This window comes from Rhinolophus sinicus, linkage group LG10 (genome assembly GCF_036562045.2).
Source record: "Rhinolophus sinicus isolate RSC01 linkage group LG10, ASM3656204v1, whole genome shotgun sequence".
Lineage (NCBI taxonomy): Eukaryota > Metazoa > Chordata > Mammalia > Chiroptera > Rhinolophidae > Rhinolophus > Rhinolophus sinicus.
The window spans coordinates 49234427-49251938 of NC_133759.1; the positions used below are offsets into that span (position 1 = coordinate 49234427).

General features: G+C 43.9%; 1 protein-coding gene across 3 annotated transcripts in view; it reads left to right on the plus strand.

Moving 5' to 3' along the window:
- Nucleotides 1-17512, plus strand: part of CACNA2D3 (calcium voltage-gated channel auxiliary subunit alpha2delta 3) — an 829919-nt gene that overhangs the window by 536193 nt on the left and 276214 nt on the right. For all 3 annotated transcript variants that reach the window (XR_002136724.2, XM_074313124.1, XM_074313125.1), the window contains exons 12-13: nt 2909-2987; nt 12522-12655. Coding sequence is in view for 2 of the 3 variants with exons in the window: in XM_074313124.1 (XP_074169225.1) it covers nt 2909-2987; nt 12522-12655 (213 nt within the window). In the remaining variant the exon portion in view is untranslated. The remainder of the gene's footprint in view (nt 1-2908; nt 2988-12521; nt 12656-17512) is intronic.

The following is a 17512-nucleotide window of genomic DNA, read 5'->3' on the forward strand; positions in this document are numbered from 1 at the left end:
CAGAGTGGAAGGGGCGAAGGAGTTGGTAGATGAGGGTAAAGGGGATCAAATATATGGTGATGGAAGGAGAACTGACTCTGGGTGGTGAAAACACAATGGGATTTATAGATGATGTAATACAGAATTATACACCTGAAATCTATGTAACTTTACTAACAATTGTCACTCCAATAAACTTGAACTAAAAAAAAAAAAAAAATTTGAAAGGAAAGGCAACATGTTATGAGGAAAAAAAAATCACAGGTCTGGTCTCAAGAGACTAGATTCCAGTTCTGGCTGCTGTGGGTGCTGGCTCTGGGCCTTGGAGCTGGTTGGGGTTTTCTGCGTTCACAGAACCAGCATCTCCAGGAGGTGAAGAGGAACCCCCAGTGTTGTCCTGAAGTCTCAGAAGACCGCTCTGATTAGATCAGGATTTGATGAAACTAAGCAAATCACTTTACTTCACTGGGCCTCAGTTTCCCCCAAATCAGAAATCATCAGCTAAATGCCAGCAGCGGTCAGGCAGGAAAAGTGAAGAAGGACAGCTCTCTGTAGGGGTGTAAAGGGTAACCACCTTTGGCTATATGAGGCTGAATCTTCCCTTTCTCCCCGCCCCCCCCCCCCATCTCCCAAGACAAACCAGAATCTCCCAATTAAAAAAGAAAAGAAAAAAAGTCTTCCTCCCAATGTGACTCCAGTGGGAATAATGTGGAAAAAAGCTAAGGGAGTGAAAAGAGGCAAAGGCTTCTCTGCCTGTCATCCACCCAGGAAGCCCTCTTGCAGTTGCTGTGATGGGGGAAATGGCTGCCTTACTGAACACAGATGAGGACGGACTAAGGCTACATCATGATAATGTGTATTTAAACATCTCTTTAGTTGGAAATAAGCCATCACCTAAAAACGAGTCTTCAAGTTATAATTCCCAGATAAGAGGATATTCATCATTAAAATAAAATCTTCATTTTTACAGCCAGCTATGAGCACTCACATATTTTTACCCATTGATGTATTGAGTTGTAATGTTCCAAATACTGTGCGCCCTCCGGTCACAGCCAGGGGGAAGAGACCTCGCCTTTCTTTCCCCTCATCAAGTACATAGTCTAGTGGAGATCAGGCTCCCAGATGTAACCACACAAGATGCTAGGAAACTACAATAAAGGCTCTAGAGGAGCAGTAGGGGCACCTTACCCGATCTGGAGGAGCTGAGGGGATGTCAGCTGGTAAAGCTTTGGTGCCATATGTCAAGCGTTGTTCATCTACCACCATGTCTTCATTGAACTCAGTCTCCAAGAGGTGACCAAAGGACTGTCCTTGTCCTGCCAGTAGAGTTTTATTTGGATGTGCAGTATTGACCCACATACCATTTTAAATTTGAATGAATGGGTCTTAGCCCTTTTAATTCCCATCTTTCTTCCATCTAACTCTCAAGTACTACTCTGGGAGGTGCGTTTTGGTTTACTTCAAAGAATTCTGTTTGACAATTTCACTTAACATAATACCATAATACCTCCTATTAATAGGTCCATCCATGTTGTTATAGCAAGATTTCATTCTTTTTTATGGCTGAGTTTTACATATATATATATATATATATATATATATATATATATATATATATATCACATCTTGTTCATTCATTCATCTATCGATGGCCATCTACTTTGCCTCCATATCTTGGCTATGGTAAATAATGCTGCAGTGAGCATTGGGGTGCATATATCTTTTGGAATTAGTGTTTTTGTTTTCTTTAGGTAGATACCCAGAAGTGGAATTTCTGGGTTGTATGGTAGTTCTATTTTTAATTTTTTGAGGCATCTCTATACTCTTTTTCTATAGTGGCTGCACCAATTTACAATCCCACCGACAGTGCACGAGGATTCCCTTTTCTCCACATCCTCTCCAGATACTGTATTATTTCCCCTGTGGAATCTAAAAAACAAAACAAACGAACAAAACAAACAGAAACAGACTCATAGATGCCGAGCACAAACTGTTGGTTGCCAGAAAGGAAAGGAGTAAGGGGATGGGTGAAAAGGACGAAGGGGAATAGGAGGTACAAACCTCCAGTTTCAAAAAAAATCACGGGGATGTAATATAAAGCATAGGGAAAATATTTGGTATGATAGTAATAACCGTATAGTGACAGATGGTTACTGGACTTACTGGGGTGATCACATCATAAGAAATATAAATGTCAAATCACTATGTTGTACACCTGAAAATAATATATGTTGCATGTCAACAATACTTTAATAAAAAATAAACAAACAAACAAAGTGTTCTGGCCTCTCATGAGAGACAGTTGAGAAAGCAATAGCAAACAAAACAGCCAAGGCTTTACATGTGTTCTCTGCTCTATGGGCACCAAAAACTTAGGAAGGCTTGAGAGTGTCTCCATTGGTCTCCTGGCTACAGGCTGTACCTCTTGTCCCAGTTAATTACCTCCTAAAATCACACCAGACACCACAGATGGCAAGAGAGTGTCTGCAGCCTGTCCTCACCATTGGGGGGAAATGTTAAGGGTCTTTCAGTGGCGTTTTTATTCCCAAGAAGTGCACACTCTGCATTTCCTGTGTGGATGAGGAAAATGGTTGCGGATTTGGTCCAGACCTGATGCTCCTTGTCCATATGTGTGCAACAAACCCCGGCCCGTGATGCTGCCAGCCTCCCATTGCAACTTATTCTCCTCTGTCACAAGTTCCACACCGAAAAACAACCACCACCAGTGCCATATGGTTGAAAAGATCAAAGGCCCCGGTTTTGAATATATTTCTAGCTGACTGTACTTCAAATGTTTTAAATATGTTCCTACAGATGGGAAGCATGGAGCATTAAAGAGGTAAACCACATGTGTGTGAGCCATGCATGTGGTCTGTGCAGGACAGTGAACAGTGAATACCATTGATCCATGTGTTTGTCTTCCTCTCAGGTTCGCATCTTTACGTACCTCATTGGACGAGAGGCAGCTTTTGCAGACAATCTCAAGTGGATGGCCTGTGCCAACAAAGGTAGGTCTCTCTAATGTGCTTGAATCTGAATAACTTCTCCTTGGAGATGCAGAAATTGAGATGACTATCTCATTGTGTGCAACAAACCCCGAGAAAGTAGAGAGTTCTAGAAGACTGTGAATTCTAAGATAAGGTCTGGGTGTTTCTGAATGATTATTGATAGGCTTCTAACAGCTTCTTCCAAAATATGTTTATAAATTTGGAGGACATCGTCAAATGGAGTGGTGAAGCCTTTCCACTCTACTGCTTAGTAGCTGCGTGACATTGGGAGAATTTACTGTGCACCAAATATCCATGTGCTCATTCACCATTCCCAAGGGGCCTCAACACTGGTTCTGGCCAATAGGCTTTAAGCAAAACCAACCTGGGCCATTTCTGGGTTAAAGTATTTGAGAGCTGGTGTGGTGGTGTCTATACTCTCTTCTGCTCTTATAAACTCTGAAGCTACATGATGGGATAGTCATGAAATAGAGCAAACTTCATTAGCCTGGGTCCCTGAGTGACCACATGGACCAGATGCCTTTCCACTTATCCTGTCCCCTGCCATCTACCAGCCCATACTGGATGTATAGTATGTGTGATAAACCTTTGTGTTAAGCCACTGAGATTTCTGGTTTGATAAGTTCCCGTAGCGTGACTTAGCCTGTACAACTAATTAAGTCAGTTAACTCTAACCTGCCTTAAAATGTTCTAATCTTAAAAATGGAAATGGTGATAATAGTTCTTCCTGTGACTCTTATTAAATATAAGGCTTAATGAAATGATGCATGTTAGGTGCCTGGTTCAATGCTGGTACATAGTAAGAGCTCGATGATTGTTGGGTTTTCTATATTCACAAGTTAATTGATGGATGATCCCCTGTTGTGTGTAAGAAGTAATGCTTTGGGGAAAGGTACAGGGAGACAAGGAACAGGGCCCTCCAGTCTATGGAAAGCTTATTTTCATTCTAGATCAACCCATAAGGCAAAGCATAGGAGGCAAATAGGTAATAAAGTCCAGACTCCTTGAGTCCAAATCCAGCCTCCGTCATCTACCAACCATGTGAAAGTTACCCAACCTGTCTGGGTCTGAGTTATGTCACCTACAGAACAGGGGAAATGATACCTGCCCCATACAGATACTGTGGGCATGAAATGAGGCTGTGCAAGTAAAGCTGGTAGCTCAGTGCCTGGCACATAAATGCCCGATATTATTTCCTGGTGTTTATTGACCTGCAGACATGACTTATCTCCCTTCTGAGGCTACACACTCTGTGAGGGCAGGCTTTGACTCTGAGCACTAACAGACCCCAGCCTCCTACCTTACTCAGAGTGATCATTGGATGCTCAAAAAATGAGTAACCTGACTGCAAATACTAATAAAGAAAGATCTTTCTTGTTGCTCATACATTGGCATTGATGGATTTCAGTGGTCTATTTTTATATTGTCTCCTAAGCCATCCTTTATAAAAGTGGAAGTGTTTGTACATTAGTGGAGGCAAGGGGACGCAATGAAGGCTTTGGAGATCTCAGATCTAGTTTTAGTGACTTAAGACAAAGTTATTTTAGTTGCAAGCAACCAATGTTGTTCCCTGAAATTAAAAAGAGGAATGTTTTGGAGTGAGAGGGGAGTGACTCAGCTTCCACAGTGGGAGGGGAAGCTCGTGTCTCATGAGGGACCAGGGAGCTGTGTTTTTGTTTTTCTTTCCCTTCTTGGTTTCTTTATACACTCCATGGCATTCTTCTCCTCTGCAGATAGACTTTCTCTGCTCTGGAGTATGCACATCCAGAAATGGTCACCCCATACCATGTACACCCATCTACCTACACAACACATATTGTGGCTAAGGAATGATATTAGAAAAAGAGTTTATATCTTCTCCATTTGAGACTGATCAGCAACTCTTAAGTTCTGATTTCAAGTGCCCGACCTCCCTCCCAAAATAAATTATGACACCCAGCTTGGGCCAGGCCTCTCCCCTGCCAAATTTGGTATGGCAGAGGTAAGCCCATGGAGAAAAAAAAATACATGTGCTTAGATGGGCTAAGCATTGTGTGTGGGTTGGGTGTGGGACGTTCTCAGCGAGTACATGTACAACCAGGCAAATAAACCTCTGCTTAGGTTTTCCTTTACTTAGCATTGCCTTTAATGATCTGTTTCTACTTGGAACAGTCTTGTAAGCAAGTCTCAATTTCCTCATCTAAAAAGTGGAGAGCTGCATAGAGTTTTTTACATTTCCTTGAAGTTCTAAAATAACACATCCTACAATTATTGTGGTTTATTGGCTTTCTTGCCTCACTAAAAGGTATCGGTGATTCTGATTGTTTCAGAGTCATGCCTTTGGCTTCATTTCAGGGGGACCTGTAGGAGGAATGGGGGCTGAGTGCGTCCCTGATGTCCTCTGGGTAAAGGGGCCATTATGAAAAAATTGGGGGGACTTTGTTGACATTTAAAAATCTTGAGTGAACTATACTTTTCCCTTTTTTTTTCTTTATCCTGTGGTCTTGGGGGGGGGGGGAAGAGTTCCTGTCCATTTTTGAAAAATTTTGCTGTTATTCCTGCCACATCAGATTGTAGTTCTTCCCATCAGCTAGTATGCATTTAGTCACGGGTTATTGTTTTTACCACTGTCTGTGTCCAGCTGATGAAAATTACTCAAATTGAAGTCTTGTCTTAATCAACTAATATTACACCATAATTTAGTTTTAGTCATTGTTTATAAGAATCTTTGAAGCATCCTTTTGAAGATAGTTTTGTCAATTCAGAGTACTTCAGGGCCTGGCTATAGAATACAGCCCTCTAGATTTAAAAGTTCTGAGCACAGCGACTTGGAAAATCCAAGAAGGTAATAGTAGCTGCTTAGCTGGCCGGGCTGTTGGATTCCACAGCGATTCTCCTTCTCTTCCTGTCTGAATCCAGTTGTTTCCTTCCCTGCCAGAGCCAGTCCCTCTCCATAGTTTCACCTTCCGCACTGTAAAGGGCCTTGGGGATAAAATGCCATTGTTTACCACCCTTCAAAGTAGCAGTTGCCATCAGAACGCTAGGTTCCAGTCATCTGTGCCCATATAAACACTGGCTTCACGTTGCGTCAGTTATGGGGTTTTAGACCACGTAACATCAGTGAGCAAGTATTCTTCTATGGTCATTAATTAAATCATTGTTTATAGTCTCAGATTGTTATAGTATGGAGGCAGCATAACATTTTTCATCTCAAGTGACATGAGGTCCAGAGGGGCCCCCTTACATATTTTCGTCCTGACTCAGACAAGTTCTTCGGTGAAATGAAGCATTAGCATTCAGAGGCCAGAGCAGACCCAGGGATTGCCCAGGGGAGCGCAAGAAGAAGCCTGTTGGCTGACTGGCCAGGCTTGGCCAGAGTGACCCTGGGGAGGAGCAGGAATCGTCAGGCCAGCACCTCTCCCCTGGTCAGTGGTCGAGGACCCTCTGTTGGTACAGAACTTTTTGCTTGGAAGTCTGGTAGCCATGGAGATGGTTCTCAGCCAGTGGACCTCAGACACTGTCCCCGGGAAATGGTTGTTCTCTGCCTCCTCCAATCGACTAGCAAAATCTAGAGAGGCCTGGAGCTCCTTGGTTTGTTTCATTTTATGCATAACTAAGTCTTATCTTGAGGGAACCAGCCCTAATGAGGCAAAGCAGCAAACCATTTTAAACACATTAGAACAATCATTGCCACTGTACAATGGCTTGTGGAATATAAAGTTCTGCGTTCACACTGTTGGATAAATAAGTGAACTGGGAAAACTGAACAGAGGGGCTCACTAGTCCAGATATGCCATAATGCCGTGATGACCTCTAATGTTCGGTGTGCCAAGATGTTAAAGAAGTACTGCCTGATTCTCCTTCAGAAATCACGGCGAATGGAGTGTTTTCCAGCTGTGCAAATAAAGAAGGGCCTCCGTGTTTGGGTTCTCAACCAATCAGTCATCGTTAGGTCGAATGGAAACTCCACATGAGTCTCTCTTGGTTGTCTGCTCAGCTTGGCCCTCTTTGATAGGTTAATGGTTATTCTCTCCTTCTTTGAAAGAGAACTAGTGGCCTGAGCCCTCCCCAGAAGTTCAGACCCAAAGCCTTTTTCCCATCAAAAAATTCTTACCCTCACTCTACCTTTTCAAGTGTCTTGTCCACTAAAAGATAGATTCAGATTTATGAGGCTAGAATGGTTGTAGGTGAGGGTAGGGGGAAAGCGGCATTTAAAACTTTTCGTATTTTGGAACACGTGGAAGAAGGCAAAAATGAAAGTTATTCAGATAACTTTGTGTAATTTTTTTTTGGTATCCTTTGACCAATATCTCTCCAATTCCCCTAATTTCCAGCCCCCAGTTTCACAAAGGAAAAGGTTTGTTCCTAAATTTGAGAGTCTGGCTGATTATTCAGATGGCTTCACACTTGAGAGCCTTATTCTCCAGGTGGGCACATGCCCACCAAGGCTGTGCGGCTCCTGCCTTCATGGTCATTCTCTCCTGGTTGGTTGGCTCATCAGACATGTGCCGTTGGCTCTCAGGGCCCAACAGACCTTAATGAATGTCCAAGGAGATGTGGAGATAGAAAGTTGTTTATACGTTATACATTTTTCTACAGAAGTAAGTGTTTTTTCAATAGTCTGTGATGTTGATGGGGTGGAGGAAGATGAAAGAGAATATTGTCAGGGTCTTTCCAGAACACTCATCCATACGGGAATACAAACAAGGTCACACCATTGACATTCCTGCCCAACCCATTACCCCGAGAAGACTGAAATCTGAGCACTGGCTTTGTTTTCAGCTTATCTTGTTTGGAGGGGAAAAGGGTGTCTGTCAAGACTCAAAGGGAGTAGAACCACTCACACCAAAGGCAGAACGAGGATCTTGGCATGTGAGGTCCCCAGCCAGGGTCTCCCATGGAGGAGCAAACTCAGGGGCCCTCGGCTCTGGCATCTTCACAAGGTGGAAAATGGAAAGATGTGCTGATGGGGCATTTCATGCAAAGGCACCTTTTAGACAAGGGACTCAAGAAATCTCGAAGTGAGGGTGGTAGAATCTCAGAAATACAAAGTACCAGGCTGCATGTCCTTTATCGCACTGACTAGTTTGTAACCCAGAGTTCACAGGAGACCCTGCAAGGGAATAAGGTAAATAAATCGATGTTACTTAGAAAAATGAGAAGACCATTTGTAATAGGTGGCTAATTTCAGCATTAATTACTCCTTGGTAATTACCGAATGATTGCTGATTCTGTTTTCTTACATGATATATGAAGTCCAAAAAGGCACATTAAAGAAGAGAATAAACATTCAAGAGCTAGAATTTAAAAGAAATTTAAAAAGGGGTGGGGAGGAGGGAAGGGGCAGCTCAGAGAAAGCAGAGGGAAAACAAGGGAAGTGTCTATGGTTACAGCCAAAGCGTCCAGCCCTCTGCGACTTCCTGTTATCCATCAAAAGGTACATTTGTTAACTAAAACTTAGATGAAAACATTTAAAAACAGAAGAGTCTTTCAGAAAGGTTTGAGGTTTTAATGGATTGGGGTTAGATGAATTAAAATTGCATTAAACTTTACAATATACATTATTAATATTATTTTTATAATTTTAGCTTTTCTTACCTTTTATACGTCTGTATCCCTGGTCTATATATTGAAATATAAGTTAGAACTGTGGCCTGGGTTTTGAGTGGATCTTTGGTACTAATTATTGAGCATTTTTCAGGACCTTCAGAAGAGAACCATATATGCCCCCATCCCATCCTCAACCTTTCCCGACTACAGAGACATGGGCAGCTCTTCCTCCTGGAGGAGGACTCCTGAGCATCCCATCCTGTCCTTTTCTAAAACAGGAAGAGGCTGTGTCTTCAGTGGTCAAGAGCAAAGATTTCAGAATCAGATGAACCTGGATTCAAATCGATCTGGGACAAATCACTGACCTCTCTGTGTTCTGTTTCCTCCCTGTATAATGAGCACACGAGTTGGGCTCTTGTGGTGCCCAAGTACCCAGGGGCAAGGTAACTCACAGTGGGACCTCAGTGAGTGTCCCTGCATTACAAATGGCTCCCACAAAGCCACGCTCCCAGCTCTGAGAATACCACTCCGGACAAGACTGGCGCCAGCTTTATGTCACATTTTGTGGAACTAGTATAATGATGAAAGAGAACATAGTAAACTAGTAACTCAGAGTTCAGCACTGGATTAATCTTCTGAAGAAAGTGAAGGTGGGGTGAAATAAGATGAAATAAGTTCAGACAGCTGAATCCTGAGTGATAAACAAGCACCAGCCATGGAGAAACTAGATAAAAGGTGTGCCAGGCAGAGGGTACAGCAAGGGCAAAAGCCTGAGAGGGGAATGACCTTGGCACATGAGAGGAAGAGAAAGGCCAGGGAGCTGAAACAATGAGAGCAATGGTAAGAAAACAAAAGGGGGTGAGGTCATGCAGGTCAGTGCTGGGGGAAACTGAAGGAGAGTCTTGGAAGTCAGGGTAAGACACGTGGATTTTATTCTAACTAAATAGAATCTGTTTGGGGATCGTATGCAGGGACATGATGATCTGCTTTACACTTTCAGCCAATCCCTCTGGCTGCTGTAAGGAGCCGAGATGATGAGGAGGGGGTCTTGGGGGGAGGCTGTTGCTATACTTGGGGAGAGACAGTGGAGTCTGGCGTGGGCTGGGAGCAGGAGAGATAAGGAAGTGGAGTTTAGATAGATTTTAGAGATAGGGCCAGACGAAGACGGCGGTGCATTAGCTACGCAGTGGGGGAAGTAATGATGGCTATCAAGGATAGTTCTTAGGTTTGGGGCCTAAGTCAGGGAGTGGCGCCATTTGCTGAGATGGGAAAGACACATGGGGGAGGAATGAGTTTGGTGAGGGAAATCAGGAGTTGGCTTTCAATGAGTTCAGTCTGAGGATCCTGTTAGTCACCCTGTGGAGGTGTCAGGTGTACAGTTGGCTATGGGTCTGTGGCTCTGGGGAGAAGCCAGCTTTGTGTATTTTCAGAATTTTGACTGTGATATGCAAGGCCAAGTGAGGATGATCTCAGCTCAATCCCTGTCCAAATGTGTGGTGGTTTTTCCTTTCTACTCCCCTCTATGCTAATGACCTGTCTCCCCCATCCTCCTCCCTGCGTTCATTCCCTTTCCTCTCTTGGCCCTATTTGAGAAACCCCAAACCAAGGATTTTTGCTGTTGGCTTTGAAGATTAGAAAGAAAATGTAGACAGCCAAGAAGAACTCCTCCTAAGAGATGTTGTCTTTATTGCACATTGGGCACAGGAACCCCAAATGGGAATTGTTCTACACTGAGAATCACTCACCCATGTACCCCGATGTTCCAGAATCATCGCGCTCTCTCCTCCTCTCACCACTATGGCAATACCTCTCAGCTTGTTCTCTTTGTCATGTTTGTCTTTCTAAGACCTTTTCCTCAGAGCCCGACTAACTTCGCCTACTTGAGAGGAGATGAAATGTTTCCTTTCTTTTTCAAACACTGATTGCAGCCACCTTGCTTGGAGAGATCACTATGGATACCCCCTTTCATCCAGTGACCCTCTTTAAAGCTTGTCTTTCCCACCATGCCTCCAAGAGGGGCCACCTGGAAGTCTTGTGACAGCGGTGTCCCAATGGGTCTCCCTGACTGTGACGCCTGACCTCTGAGGGAGATCCACGGTGTACAGAGCCCCACTCCAGGGCTGCATACTCAAACAGGCGCTCAGAGCCTGCTCCTTTGGGGCCCCGGTTCCCCTCGGATGGGCGAGGCTCTGGCCCTGGCCGGCAGGGTGGGGGCGGGCAGGAGTGACAGTGCATGTTAATTAGCACTGTACAGAACTGTCATCAGGAAGCCAGAAGCCACATGGTCCCAACCTGGTTTGGAGTTGGCATACCAAATTCAAACCAGCTGGTCTTTGTTTGGAAATGCCCTGGGAGGGTCCCAGTCCTTTCTGGACAACGGGAAGTCTGGCATTTCCTTACCCTGAGCCCTGTTTTAGACACTAAGAGATTTTATAAACACCGTAGCAAGTGCTGTGACAGATCTGGCTTCAGAGGCATACATACCCTCTCTGATTTGTTGGCAATGGATCTGGCATGAGCCTAGTTATCAGGGCCCTTATTTAAATACATGGGGAGGAAACGTAACTGTCTATCCTGCTTAAAATTCTTCCACGACTATCTGCCTGTAGGATAAAGTCTAAACTCCTTCCCACGGTCCTATGTGCCATCGCCCTGCTCATTTCCTCTGATCTGGTAGTACCTTACTTGTATTCTCTCTTCCCCAGCTCTTTATCCCAACCATTCGGAGCTATTACCAGTTCCTAGAAAGGACCTGACTCTGACCTTGGGCCTTTATTTGCATTCCTTGCTTTGCTGGACACACTCTTTAAGCCCTCTTCCTCTAGTTCACTGTTCCTCATCCTTCAGCGTTCAGTGGGACTGACCCTGTCTCAGGGTAGCCAAGTCATGGGCTGGCCCTGCTGTGCACTGTAGGGTCAAGTTGATTGTGCTGTTTTGTCGTTGTTCACTCAGCCCTTTCAGGGCCCAGGAGACAGGGGTCCTGCTCATCTTGTGAATCTCTGCTTCTCCAGTGCTGGGCACCAAGAAAGCCTTCCGTAAATGTTTCAATGAAGGGTACCCTCCTGTGCCCAATTCATCCTTTCTAGCGTCTCTTAACCCACAGCAACACCAACGGGACCCCAAATCGAACAGGAGTATAGCTGCGCCCTGAACTCGAGATCAAAATGGCATCCCCATTCACAAGACAGTAGCATGATTAGAGTTTTTCTGTTGCTTAGAAACCATGGCTAACCCAGCATATTCAAGAGGCAGGTCTGGTAACCACAGGAGGCCATGAGCTAGCATTTCAGCCTCCAACACACAAAGGGCAAAATTTTGTAAAAGCGAAAAGATGAGATTAAGAGACTCAAGCCTGGTTCACCTTCTGTATTTGCTGCTTGACACCTATGAGAACATGGGGGAAACACATATTCTCAGTCTGGCTCAGTCATCTTCTCTTAAAAGTGGGTACAGTTATCCCCACTTCCTCGTGTTGTCAAGAATACATGAGACAAAGCTTATCAAGTGTTCAGTAAATTCCATGTCCCTTAGGAAGCACTCAAAAATTCGTCATGACTATTGTTGTTATATGATAAAAATGGAATAGACTTTCAATTTTGGGGTTCATAGTTTTCCCATTGGAAATAAACTCAGTAAAGTAAAAAATAAAAGGTTATAAAATGGCATGTTGAGCGGACTCCCATTTCTGCCAGGAAGGTGTATGTCCGTATGTATGTATGTATGTATGTATGTATGTATGTTACATATATCTGGGAAGACATTATCTAAAGGGTCAACAGGGGCTCCGTCTGGGAGGTGGGTTTATGTCTGATCTTATTCCTTTAGTTTGACTATTTTTTCTAACGTGAACACATTCTCATGAAGTGGGTGATGGCAGAGAGGAGATAATACCGTTTAAAAAGGAAAAGAAAAGAAAGAAATTAACTGGAGGCCAAAATGGCATGGTATGTGCATGGCCCGCCCTCCCACCCCCATCTGTTACTAAACTGGGTTTTCCCTTGGCAGGATTTTTCACCCAGATCTCCACCTTGGCTGATGTGCAGGAAAATGTCATGGAATACCTCCACGTGCTCAGCCGGCCCAAAGTGATTGACCAGGAGCACGACGTCGTGTGGACGGAAGCTTACATCGACAGCACCGTGAGTTCACAGGGCCCCTGGGGGACAGCCCGAGGGCTCCTCCTGAGATGGGAGGGTTTTCCTGTGGTGATACCAGAAGACAGCAATTGTATCACTCTTCCTCAATAATGGGGTTCAATGACATTTTCCCTTGTTGTAGAGTTTGCACTGGTCCCCTTGGCAAACAAGGTTGGTGAAAAATCACTGTCACCGGCACTTCTGGAAAGTGTCTGGTCAGGACAGAAAACTCACTTTTTTTATTGCATCTTCTTTAGTTCCTTGTTTTTTCCTTCCCACATGTGTACAAATTCTGTCACTGTGGCAATGATTATAAGCATATTAGATTCAGTCCTCGCCATTTGAGAGACCCAGTCCTGGGTGGGGATGAATCTTTAGGTTTCAACTTGGGAAGGTGACTGGAGCTCAAGTGTAACTCAAATAGGAGTCACGCTAGAGGCCACAGGCATTTTCTTCCCATAGACAAGTGAGAATATGGTGGTCATATCGGCACCGCATCGTTGTGAGAACTCTGGCCAGGGCTCCTTCTACAGCTGAATTCCAAGCAAAAGATTCTGATGCTGAACTCGTTTTAAAAAGAGGAGCTTTGCCAGTCATCAAACAATGGCTCAGTGAATGGCCTGGTTTCTTGTGTATTTTCAGGGTGATTTTTCATAGTGATAATGAGTCTGATGGGAGTGGCGTTTTTCATTAATTGATTTTAAATGTTCCCACAGGGCCTCTCTCCCATCGTTTTTGTTGGGATTAACATCACATTAATCACTGTAACCCAGACATAGCTGTTCTCCAGAGTGATCTCAATGGCTGCTGTGGGCCAGCTTTTCTCTCCATGAGATCTCTCATTCTGGCTGCATTTCTGGCAGCTACAAGCAAACACAGGGCAGGAACAACAGAGGGGAACCCATCTTGGGGGCCATCACAGCAGCCTGCCCCTTCTCAGCCTTCAGGTACACAGTGGGACTGTGGGAATATGAACCGGATAAGAAGGGGTGCCCCAGCCCTAGGAGAAATCTAGGGGGAAATTTTGAGCAAAGTATTTTCATGGTCTCAAAGCGCTTTCTCAGAGCTTTTTGACAAGTTGTGAGAGGGGTGAAAAGAGTATCTATAGTGGGATCAATCCAGACAAAAATCTTGGTGAGTCATCAGAAAACGCAGCGTCACCAATGAGAAGAAAATAAACATGGCACGCTTTCAGAAAAGAACACATCACATGATAGAGTATCCTGGCTGGGCATATGCAACCTAGAGGTCATGGTGAGGCGGAGAATAAAGCTTTGCATTAATATGATGTCTGGCTTTAAATAATGTTAATCACTTAAATCAATTGTTTTAGATTTACTAATTATATACATGCATATTTATATTTATGTTTATATACGGAGGGCAATAAGAGGGAGGGGAACCCATTGCTACTGTAGCTTTTCCCTGAAAGAACTTCTGACAAGAAAGGCAAAGTAAATGGTCTGGGAGCAACCCTAGATGAGCAGTGCAATGGAAATGTCTTCGAAGCCTTGTGCTTTAGCTTAAGTATTTACGTGAAATCTTCATTCTGTGCCACAATCACCTTTACTTACCTTAAAATAAAATGATGTTTTAAATGGCTCATTATTGAGTAAAATGGTATACCAAGGTAACAGCTCATTTATTCCACCTCATCAAGAACCCTTTGACATGCGTAAAACTAACACTCTCCCCCCCACCAGTATGCCTGTGCTGAAATGATAGCTCAGTGTCACTTCTGTGCTTTCCTAGCTCCTGTTGTAGCTTTGCAAATAGCCCTGATAAATAAATCCCCTAGTAGAATGTTTGGAGGGCTCCTTCTCATCTTAATGGTATTGAGAAACCTGTTGGGACAGTGAGGACACTGGAGAATCTCTTCCTCTTTTGTGGGCCAGGTCAGTGAGGAGAGGGCATCTGCTGTTCTAATATGTGCTTCTTGGGCCAGGAAGCAACAGTCTCTTCAAACTCCTTATCTGGGCCTGGATTCTGCCAAGACAAAAAACAAAAACAAACAAACAAAAAAATATCCTGTCATTTAGGGAGAATCAAAATAGGATTTGTATACCAAACTTCTGCAGAGTCTACATTCTAAGATGAACCCACCAAATTTGGAACCACCCAGAAGATGATGGCAAGCTCATGACTGTCCCGACACCTCGAGGACAGTCCCAATTGAGCTTGCAATGATGAAAACCAAACTCAGAAGCACTTAGCATTGGGTGCTGGGTCTCAAAGAAACTTCATGGTAACTAAGTATGGCTTGTACCATTCTGAATTTGAGACGTAAGAAGGATGTGTACTTTGAAAGCACTGTTCCCCTAAAGATACACTTTAATCCTTTGGAATTACTTTTGCTGCAGTTGCGTGTTGTGGGCCAGGCACTAATGTCTGGTGTTGGTGCCTCGGGTCCGTGTCCCTAAGGAAGACTGTTATGCTGCAGGCACCAGCCAAGGAGGGTCCCTCCTAGCCTCACTGAGGTGTAAAAATGGCTGCCTTGCCCAAGGAAAGGGAAACATAGTAGGAGCCCTCTTAACCGACTGCACTGAATGGCTTCAGTGCCCTCTCTCTGCTCTGAACAGCACACCGGACGTTTGGTCTGAAGGCCATGTCGGCACAAGAATCATACACACAACTGTGCCCCCAGTTGAGTTGCAAGCTTACTGGAAACCAATCCTCTTCATTCCCCCATCTATTGATGCCAGTTGTAATTTTATCATAATTGCATAAATTAGTTAAAGATTATTTCAACCAATGAATCATGAATGGGAAAAGAAAGTGTTACTTCTGTGACTATGTAAAGGAATGCCTTGGAAAGGCTGTAAAGAAAGTTGCTAAAAAAAAATTCCAATGTGTTAAGCGTGAGCAAAGCAATCATAAAAGACTGGGGAGGAAAAGTCTTTCCTTCATTCAAGGAAATTGACACTTAATCTTCCTTCCTCCCTCCCTCCCTCCCTCCCTCCCTCCCTTCTTCCTCTCTGTCTCTCTCTGTCTCTCTCTGTCTCTCTCTCTCTCTCTCTCTTACAGTTTACCTTGATTTGTGTCATCCTAGGTTGATGCAGTAAATCTGGTGGCCAGGTTAGTTTCTGGTTATTGTCTTATTGCCACTTGGTAGCCTGCGGGAGCCCTGTGCTCCATGAAGGAGAATGACCTCCCCAGACACAGAGAAGAGGGCCACCAACTGGTGTGAGGGCAGTTGCTATTCCCAGCTAGAACTGCCAACACTCTATAAAATGGGTCAGCATCACTGGGACACCCGTAATCGTTTTCTATTTCCATGAAACGGATGACCAAAAACTTATCTGCTTAAAACAACAAAATGTGTGGTTCCCATGGGTCAGGAGTCCGGGCACAAGCTAGCTGGACCCTCAGCTGAGGGTTTTACAAGACTGCAATTAAGTGTTGGCTGCACTACAGTTCTCATCTGCAGTTTAGGGGCCTCTTCCAAGCTCATTCAGATTATTGGCAGAATTCAGTCCCTTGCAGTCGTTAGACTGAGGGTCCCGTTTTCTTGCTTGTCATCCACTGGAGATTGCTCTCAGCTCTTATAACCCACAGTTCTTTATCACATGGCCACTACAGGCAGTTCATACAATGCCGTTTGCTTTCTTCCAGGCCCCCAGGAGTTCACCTCTCTGATGCCTCACCTCCCTTTAAAGGCTTCTTTGAGTAGGTCAGGCCCACCCAGGGTAATCTCTCTTTTAATTAACTTAAAGTTGAATGATAGTCACTAACCATGGGAGTGATATCTCATCATACTCGTACTCCAAGGGAGGGGATTTTATGGGACATGTACTTGTGGAGGCAGAAATCTCGGGAGCCATTTTAGAATCCTGCCTACTGCAGCAGCCTCTGTCCTTCTGTGGTCTCAGAGGGAAAGATAATGCCAGCGGGAAATACAACCAGAGCCTCCTCCTGCAAACTCTGTCAAGAGAAAGTCTCAGGGTCACCATGTCTGCTCACCACTGATGTCTCAAGGGGCCTGGTTCTCTTTGTGACATTGCAGTCGGAAACTGGCTTTGATTTCTTTAGGAATCAGATAACTTCTGACCCTGCTGATTTACGTCATTTCTATAAAATACTAAGAAAATAGGTATTCGTTAATTATCTAGGAAATTTGGACACTTGATCCTACAAGTTTGCTTAATATGGCCTTAAACATCTTCTTTCTCCTTAATTATCTGGTGGTTAAGGCGAAAAGATTTCTGTTTACTTGACTCATCAGTTACTATGGCTTAAAACCCAGCAGCAACAAATATAATTATGTAATTGATTTAATACTTAAATGAATAGCTTAAGGTAACCTGCAAGTACAGTGCTTTCCCTTTTTATTAATTATGCATTGATTCCTACAGTTCTGGGTCTGAACAAGCTCAAGATAAAAGTGTGTGAGCATAAGCTGAGTTTGGATTCTTACACATGAAAGTCAAGGATTCCATGTAACCAAGCCTGGTGTTGTAGAATGGACACTGACAAAACTTTGCTTTCAGGGCCCATCCTCCCTGCCTGTTACTACCAGTCTGATTAAATATTCTGTCTCCTGCCTGGCTGTTCTATTCCATTTGCTTTCCTAGTGAAGCCCAAATAAATGAATTAATGTTAACAACATTAATTATGTTTAATCAAATAAGATCTCATGTATTAATTGATAAAACAGCAAACACCAAAATTCTGAAATGCATGGGCTTCTTATTTGAATACTAGTCATGCACAGTCATTATCTCTTAGGTGCAGAGCGAAAAATCTTTAACAATGGAATTTGTTCCATTTTGTAAGCAAACAGCTGGTGCTTTCCAATTGGATCTTAGTCATCCTGGGAATGCTCCCCAACTTGCTGTGCAGGGCGGAACCTGCATTAAACTG